The following is an 8,510-nucleotide window of genomic DNA, read 5'->3' as shown; positions in this document are numbered from 1 at the left end:
CGATAGGGTACGACAGAGTGAGAATGCCTCTCTTGGCCTGCGCCTCGTCTCCTACGTAGGCGTCCTTCTGTTCCATACCGACCATGATGCCCTGGTGCTTAGGACGTCCAATGATCGAGGGAAAAACGTGCGAAGGGGCGTCCTCCCCGGAAAGTCCACACTTCACCATACCGGATCCGTTGTCGACCACACAGGGAGTAGCGTCCTCAAAATCAGTCATCGTAAATCGAATGAGTAATTGGTAATTCTTACTCAGATGTTCTCATGATCTATGCTCATCTTAAAACAGTATTTTTAAAACAGTCTTAGCTCATTTTTAAGCACACAATTGCATTGACGCTTTCAGCATTTCTGGCTAGCACACAATTGCGTTGACGATTTCACATTTCTGGCTGTCAATTTCACATACATTGGGTGATTTAAGACGCACTCCTAGGAACTGGACGAACTGGAAGACTCTTCGAGTGCTTCTTTGTAATTCTGGTCCCTCTGGGATGCTCTCTCCTCGTCCAAATAGCCGAAACCACAGTCACGAGTGAGCAGATCGGTATCTGTGTCTTCGGAAACACACCATTGCATGAATTCGGGCTTGATGAAGGCGAAAATAGCAAGGCAGTAAACGAAGAGGACAAGGAAAAGTCCGCAGACAATCATCCAGGTGGAGTAGGGCAACTCTTCCCCCTTAGAGTTGGTGAAGCTGAAAATCCAGGTGTTCTTGCTACCATATGACAGCCAGGTGACGAAGCTTAAAAACGCTGTGCAGGGGACCTTCATGATGTACATCCACCCCGACCAGAACGGACGGTTCGTTAGCAGCTTGACTTGCTCACGGAAGAACATTACATTTGCTCCATACGTGTAGTAGTAGCGCTCCGTGACGGAAAGCTTCGAACCATCCTGTAGGTTAGTGGTAGCGCAAAGAGGAACTGTACATATGCCAACAATGGTGACAATCCCAATTGCAAGTAGAACCCAGACTCCACCGTTGGCGGTGCTCGAGTCAAAGGCAGCTCCAATGATTAATCCGCCTAGAGCGGGGACGACGACAGTGATGGCGAAAGTCGCCCAGTACACTACGGGACCAACGACTTCGACGCAGAGGTGGTCATTGACGAACCAAGACATCAGCATGTTCTCGAGCCAGGTGAGAACCAGTAGTAGCAGCAGGGATACGTAGTGGTCGACGGTGTCAAGCCAGTGACCACCTTGATTGGTAGCCAACAGAGTGTTGAAAACGAAGAGGGTACCACACACTCCAGCGCAGATGGTTTTTCGGCCTAGCTTTGCCTTACGCTTGTTGAAGGTGGATTCCTGCAAAGTGTCCACAACAGACTCGAGGAGAGCGGCGACAGTATCCCAGCCAAGGAGAACCAAGACCATGAAAAAGAGGGCAGTGAGAATGTTAGCCCAAGGGTACCCGAGGGAGGTGAGGCCCACCGGGTACGACTTGAAAGCCAGACCGCTGCCAGACAAGGGAAGCGCGTCGAAGTCGACACCAGTCTGTCCCGAGAGGTGTCCCATAACTGCAAAGACGACGAATCCAGCGACGAAAGCGAAAACGGTATCGGCGATAGTCATGACAAAGGAGTCGGTGATGAAGTTCTGTCGGAGGGGGTTGTGAGCACCAAGAGTGAACAAAACTCCGGTTCCGAGAGAACAGCTGAATACGGCCTGGGTGGCCGCATCAACGTATGCAGGAAGCTCACTGAAAGTAGCAGGGTCAATCTGTGCTATGTACTTTGTGATTCCAATGGAGGAATTGGGCAGAGATATCCCTACTCCAAGGAGAACCAAGAGCAACACGATCGGAAGGGTCATCGTGACGTACATGATCTTGCCCATAAGCTTCGGCCCCATGGAGATACCCAAGAAGGCGAGGAGGTACGTCAGCAGCAGATAGCCCCATATGGACCACGAAAAGCCGGTGGGTGGACCTTGTTCGTTGGGGAGAATCATCAGCGCAGACTCAAAGAATCCGTTGGCGGCGCCGATGTAGTCAGGAACGCATTGCTTAGTAAGGTTCTGAACGAAACATCCGTTAGCGACGCACGTAGCGGCGTCTGACCCGAATGAGGTACACTTGTCCACGATTTCCTGGGAAACAGCCCAAGGAAGATCTTTCTGGAAACAAGCGAAGAGGTAGGTAAAGGACCAGACGACGAGAAGTGGGTAGAACAGGCACATGTACGCAGGAATCAAGGCTCCCACGCCAGCCCAACGGAGGCCGCGCTTGCCAGTACTGGAAAAGGCACCGGCAATTCCGCTGCGGGACATTTGACCCACCCCAAACTCCACTATCAGAGTTGGGATCGCGCACAACGCCAGCACGATAAAGTACATGATTAGGAAGGAAAGTCCCCCGCGATTGTACACTACATAGGGGAACCTCCATACGTTGCCAAAGCCGACGGAGCAGCCGGCTACAGTGAGCCAAAAGGCCCAGCGACTTGAGAAAGCCCCGTCTTCTTCAGCCATGACGAAATTTGAATATATTCCGTTGTCCTCTGTTTTAAAGTAGTCAGTGATTCAGTAACCGACTTCCTCTCGCTGTGACAGCGTTGTTTTATCTGCCCGTTGGTTGATGCTGGTGTGACGCTCGGGTACCAGTCCTGCCATGTTTGAATACAGTCATCGAAATTACATGAGAGTTGGTATGGGGCGTCTAAGTTGAGCTGCCGTGTTTGAGTACAGTCATCGAAATTACATGAGAGTTGGTATGGGGCGTGGGACCCTAAGTTGAGCTGCCGTGTTTGAATACAGTCATCGAAATTACATGAGAGTTGGTATGGGGCGTGGGACCCTAAGTTGAGCTGCCGTGTTTGAATACAGTCATCGAAATTACATGAGAGTTGGTATGGGGCGTGGGACCCTGAGCTGAGCTGCCGTGTTTGAATACAGTCATGGCGCTCGTGCACCAGTCCTGGCGTTTTTGAATACAGTCATGATGATACGTGTTCTCAATTTGGTGTAATCTCATGACGTCTCCTCAGGTTAACAAACCAAATCGCTCTCGAAAATGGATGTACAACGCTGAGGAGATGGGGGTGATTGAGAACTTCGCCACGAAGGATGGGAGATTTGATATGTACTGTAGGCATCTTCGACCTAACAAGGCGGTTCTCAAGGGAGCCATGGGAGCTCTGTTGCAGGACATGGAAATCGGCTTGGAGAGGCACAAAGGTGCGCTGGACTTCGACAGTTCTGTGTCCGCTCTTAGGATGCTAGATACTTGCATCAGTGAGTTGCCGACGGGGCAGGAGCACGGGGAGTCCTATGGATTGGCCATCGGCAGCCACAGCATCCGGTGTGGCCTGTTCGCCTTCGATGGAAAGGGAGGAGTGCACACTAAACGAGACGGCCAATACCTGTGGGACGAGGCAAGCCATTTGCGTCTACCGACATGCGGAGCGAAGGCAATGTTCGACTACATTGCGACGTGCTTTTGTAAGCTCGAGGAAGAGTCTCCATTCAAACCTGACACCAAACTCGGCATGACAGCCTCGTTCCCCCTTCTGACCACCAAGTTCGACGCGTCACGACTCGTGCGCTTCACCAAAAATTTCGCCACCGGAAGAGAGACCTGTGACCCAGTAGAGGGCGCTGACGTTGGTGATCTTGTGAAGATGGCCATGCGTCGCCGAGGGAAAGCCACCTCGTCACTACAGGCTTCGAACAACTCTTCGGTGGGACCACTGCTCATGCGGCGCTACATGGGAGATGAGCTGTGCACCGCAGCGTTCGTGATTGGCAATGGTATCAACGGCGCCTACGTCGAGGCTGGTGCCGCGTTCTACGGCTATAGAGGACGAGTCGTCAACACGGAACTGGGGAACTTCCACAGAAACCTGCCCATCATCGACGTGGACCTCGAGAACGACTTTGCCGACGAGTACGACCGACATACCCAAACCCTCGCTAAGATGGTGGGAGGCGCGTACTTAGGCGAGATATGTCGGAGGTGCATCGTGAAGGTATGGCAGCACGAATCGCCGGGGCTCAGCTGGTCTCGTCATTCTCTTCCCACGGAAGCCGTAGCCCATATCGTCGAGAATGACGACCTTGGTGTGACTCGCAAAATCATGCGTGCAACTTGGGACTGGGACCTGCCAGTCGAGGAGCTTGGCCGCGTTCGCCAGCTCTGCCAGCTCGTGTTCGAGAGGAGCGCTTCCCTGGCTGCAGTGGCCATAGCGGCGCTGGCGTTGAAGACCGGTAACCTGCAGCCAGCATTGGGTGGCGTGACTGTAGCCATTGAGGGCCCACTGCTCACGTGTGTACCTTCCTACCGAGCGCACGTGCAGCGGTACATCGAGGCTGCCCTCGAGGAGGGTTTGGCGAGCCAGGTTCGCCTGGGATTCGCGGCCAGCGGGTCGCTGCATGGGGCGGCTTTGATGGCCCTCATGAGAAATGTAGGGTCTTCTTTTGTGTGAAGTCTGTTATGATAGGGACTTAAGAGTGACACAATTATGGTGACTGATTTTGAGGATGCTACTCCCTGTGTGAAGTGTGGACTTTTCGGAGAGGACGCCCCTTCGCACGTTTTTCCCTCGATCATTGGACGTCCTAAGCACCAGGGCATCATGGTCGGTATGGAACAGAAGGACGCCTATGCAGGAGACGAGGCGCAGGCCAAGAGAGGCATTCTCACTCTGTCGTACCCTATCGCGCACATCATTACGTCTTGGGACGACATGGAGATCTAAAACCATACTTTTTATAATGAGCTGAGAATCTCCCCTGAGGAGCATCCTGTGTTGCTGACTGAGGCCCGTATGACTTGATGTTCGAGACTTTCGGATGTCCCTAACGATGCAATGGCCCCTACAAGCCCTCTTCTCTTGCACATCGTAGAGAGAGAGCAGACCATGAGATGCGACCGACGTCTACAATCTGTGTCGTCACGGTGGCCCTGGTAGTCGGAATCCGCTAAGGAGTGTGTAACAACTCACCTGCCGAATGCAGTTACCCTGAAAATGGATTGCGCGCGTTCCACATTTCCAGAAATAGCTGCACAATCATACGACGCTAGGGTTTTAGGAAGGTGACGCGAGTACCTCGGCGCTGGTGGTACTTGACATGGCCGTGATGGCCCGGCGGACAACGAAAATATCCGTAGTGGGACACGAAACCAGCCAGTCTGGCACGTGCGGTAGTAAGTCGCCTTTGCGAGGGCGCCTACGGGTTCTCCTTAAGGTGCTGGCCACGTGCACACGGCCGTAGCGCTGTGGGGGATTTATACGATCTACTTGCTGACGCTAAGAGCAGACGACACTAGGCAGCATCGAACAAACTGGGTTTGAACCTGTGTCTACAACGTGTTGTCCTAACCACTAGACACAAAGCAGAAGTCAGCACCCAGTTGTATGTTCACATGTTCGCATATTTGCACATTTGATGTCTAAGAACATGGACTCTTCGACGCCTGAAGCACAGAAGGTGACCCCCTGGGAAGTGAGCGCCGAGGGCGGCGTCGATTACGACAAGCTCATTGATGAGTTTGGATGTCAGAAATTGTCCTCGGAGCAGCTGGACCGCATTGAAAAGATCACAGGCCACAAAAACCATCACTTCCTGCGCCGAGGTCTGTTCTTCGCTCATCGTGAGATCGACACCATTCTGAACTACAAGGAGGCTGGCAAGCCGTTCTACATCTACACAGGCCGAGGGCCTTCATCGGAGTCGTTGCACATCGGGCATCTCGTGCCGTTCATGTTCGTTAAATGGCTCCAAGACGCGTTTGACGTCCCAGTCGTTATCCAGCTGACGGACGATGAAAAATTCTTGTTCAAACCGGAGTTGTCGTTGGAGGACACGACAAAAGCAGGCTTCGAGAATGCCAAGGACATCATCGCCATGGGATTCAATCCCGACAAGACTTTCATTTTCCGGAACACTGATCACATCAAGTATCTTTTTCCAACGATGCTGCGTATACAGGACAAGGTGACGTTCAACCAAGTGAAGGGAATATTCGGATTCAACGACTCATCTAGCATTGGACGGGTGGCCTTCCCTGCCACCCAGGCCGCCCCATGCTTCCCAGATGTTTTCCCGATGATCTTTGGCGACAAGACCGATGTGGGCTGTCTGATACCCTGCGCTATAGATCAGGATCCCTACTTTCGAATGACTCGAGATATAGCGCCGAAGCTGAACAGGCTTAAGCCTAGCTTAATAATATCGAAGTTCATCCCATCTCTGCAAGGATTCAACACCAAGATGAGCGCATCTTCGGAATCGTCCTCCATCTACGTTACGGACACGCCTAAGGAGATCAAGAATAAGATTAACCGCAAGGCTGTGAGTGGTGGACGAGACACAGCTGAGGAGCAGAGGGAACATGGCGCCAACCTCGAAGTCGACGTCCCCTTCCACTACCTCTGCTTCCTGCTGGAAGACGATCAGCAGCTCGAGACTATACGAAGCGACTATGCAGCTGGTCGCATGCTGACTGGTGAAGTAAAGAAGGTTCTGATTGACGTCTTGCAAGGCATTGTGGCGGAACACCAACGGCGTCGTTCTGCGGTTACGGACGCAGTGGTGTACGAGTTCATGGACTCCAGCCGAGCTTGTCTTAGAATGTGTTGATCCCACAGTCATTAATTGCCATCGCGCTCTAATTGAGGATTTCATGACTGTCGTCACTGTCGAGTCTGTGCTTTCGCCGCCGAAGCCTGATGAAAAGTCTCTGAACCAGCGCATCGACGATGCTCGCGCTGCTGTGGAGGCCGCCATAGAGAAACGAGATGCTCTGAGTGAACGCATACGTGAGCTTTCTGGGGGGCAGGAGGATTTCAACGCCACTCGCGACGAGCTGAGGGCTGAGGTGGCTGCGTTCAACGCGGAGCTTAACGGTCTAGAGGACGAAAGGAAAGGGCTGACCTCCACCCTTGACGCACTGATGACTGAGGAGCGGCAATCTCGGGCTCGGATGCAAGATCAGTCGGCCAATTCACCTCGGAGCGGTATTCAGGAGATCGACGCTCGCATTACGCAGCTCCAACGCACCTACGATGAAACCAACCTGACCGCGTACGACGAGAAGAAACTCGTCAAGGAGATAGCTCGTCTGAGGTCCTCACGACCTAAGGCTTTAGAGGAAATGCGCAAGGCCGACGCGATGACTACTGTCGACAACACCGACGGCATCGCCTCGCGTAGAGACCGCCTCACCAGTCTACGCGAAGAAATCTCCGGCGTCAGAGAGAAGCGCGCAGCGGCGTCTTCGAAGTTGAACTTGCTGCTGGAGGCCCGACAAAGACAGATGGACCCCATTCGGCATCTTCTCGACGAGCGTGCCGCGCTAACGGAGGACATCAACACGGCCAAGATTTCACTCTACGAAGCAGAAGACTCTTTCGTCGACCAGATGCGGAGTTATCAAGCGTATCAGTTCAAGATCAAGCAGGCCAAGTTAGAGTTGAAACGCGAAGAGGAAATGCGAGCGAAGATCGCATCTGAGCGTGCCAGACTCGAGGCGGATCTAGGTAGGGTGTGTTTCTTTCTTCCCTTTAATATGTCGCAGCGGACATGAACGAGAACGTGAAGGACCCCGAGCACGCCATCGCTTTGCGACTGACTGAAATGATCAGCAACTTGGTGTCGTCAGCGTCGGAGCATACGTCGCCTGATGATTCTACTTGCTCGAGAACGCCTGAGCAACTACCTGAGGGTTTCGTACAATCTCAGAGACGTGGCCGCGAGACCCTAACCCTCTCAAAGCGGGCAAGAAAGAACCAAAAGGCCAAATCTAAGGTCATCAAGCGCCAAACTGTAGTCTTGAACCACGACATGGACACCTTGGCTGATTTCGCACGGACCGGGGTCGCTCCGCCTGTGACTGAGACTGACGTTCCCAAGTGTCTTGAGCAGCTTCGAGGGGTGTGCGAGGCACGCGAGTCCGCCACTACGCAGCTAATTCTAGCCGCGGCAGAAAAGCGTGCGGAGCTCCAGAAGCGGCTGGACGCGCTTATCAAGCGAGGGCAAGACTTGGAAGAGAGAATCGCATGCAGAAAGCAAGAGGCTTAGTGTCCTGTTTCCGTTTTGGTGTGTATTTTACAGAACCCATCTTCGTTGCTAAGCAATGCGAATGGGCTGGGTGCTCACAAGGCATCACTCTTGAAGTTACCGTTTTGTCTCGGTTGGAGAACAGAAATCTCCAGTAGCCAAACAGGGAAAACTTCCCAGTTTATTCGGCACGGAAATCAGTTCTGGACGGGAGTAGAGGGTCTCAGGAACGTTTTACATATGCAGGAACCTCATGGTTGAACATGGGACCAGGGACTTCAGACTTTTAGGATGAAAAATTATTCCTCGTTACGAATCTAATGAGATCACTTTCAGGTCTGATGTGGTATGCCTTCCAGTCAGTTTCTCTGACTCAATGGCGAATGCTCATGCCAAACAGCGTCAATATTAGAGGGACTCGGGAACGTTCCACATCATGCTTCAACGTGGATAAGGGATTTCATCCTAAAAGCCTGAAAAATTATTCTTTGTTACGAATCTAATGA

General features: G+C 52.6%; 3 protein-coding genes across 7 annotated transcripts; 2 read left to right on the top strand and 1 right to left on the bottom strand.

Annotated features, from left to right (window-relative positions):
- Positions 1-432: 432 nt before the first annotated feature.
- On the bottom strand, positions 433-2,475 carry KVP18_004027 (uncharacterized protein; the record flags this gene model as incomplete). The annotated part of the gene is made up of 1 exon (XM_067956263.1): positions 433-2,475. One exon carries the CDS (start codon positions 2,473-2,475, stop codon positions 433-435), a length of 2,043 nt encoding a protein of 680 aa, XP_067814206.1.
- A 500-nt stretch (positions 2,476-2,975) lies between these two features.
- Positions 2,976-4,700, top strand: KVP18_004026 (uncharacterized protein; the record flags this gene model as incomplete). 3 transcript variants are annotated; one of them, XM_067956260.1, is made up of 2 exons in its annotated part: positions 2,976-4,406; positions 4,443-4,700. In XM_067956260.1, 2 exons carry the CDS (start codon positions 2,976-2,978, stop codon positions 4,698-4,700), a joined length of 1,689 nt encoding a protein of 562 aa, XP_067814203.1. The 3 variants fall into 3 exon arrangements, with proteins under 3 accessions (XP_067814203.1, XP_067814204.1, XP_067814205.1); XM_067956261.1 differs by lacking the exon at positions 4,443-4,700 and having other exon boundaries at positions 2,976-4,427; XM_067956262.1 differs by lacking the exon at positions 2,976-4,406 and having other exon boundaries at positions 4,464-4,700.
- Positions 4,701-5,391: 691 nt separating this feature from the next.
- KVP18_004028 (uncharacterized protein) lies at positions 5,392-8,025 on the top strand (the record flags this gene model as incomplete). 3 transcript variants are annotated; one of them, XM_067956266.1, is made up of 3 exons in its annotated part: positions 5,392-6,568; positions 6,594-7,493; positions 7,523-8,025. In XM_067956266.1, the coding sequence occupies 3 exons, from the start codon at positions 5,392-5,394 to the stop codon at positions 8,023-8,025; spliced, it is 2,580 nt and encodes an 859-aa protein (XP_067814209.1). The 3 variants fall into 3 exon arrangements, with proteins under 3 accessions (XP_067814209.1, XP_067814207.1, XP_067814208.1); XM_067956265.1 differs by lacking the exon at positions 5,392-6,568 and having other exon boundaries at positions 6,629-7,484; XM_067956264.1 differs by lacking the exons at positions 6,594-7,493; positions 7,523-8,025 and having other exon boundaries at positions 5,392-6,585.
- Positions 8,026-8,510: the final 485 nt, after the last annotated feature.

This window comes from the organism of the source record quoted next (genome assembly GCF_019968955.1).
Source record: "MAG: Porospora cf. gigantea A chromosome Unknown PgA_NODE_1004_length_8685_cov_664.867, whole genome shotgun sequence".
In the NCBI taxonomy this organism is placed as follows: domain Eukaryota; phylum Apicomplexa; class Conoidasida; order Eugregarinorida; family Porosporidae; genus Porospora; species Porospora cf. gigantea A.
This window is presented reverse-complemented; position numbering and strand designations above follow the sequence as displayed.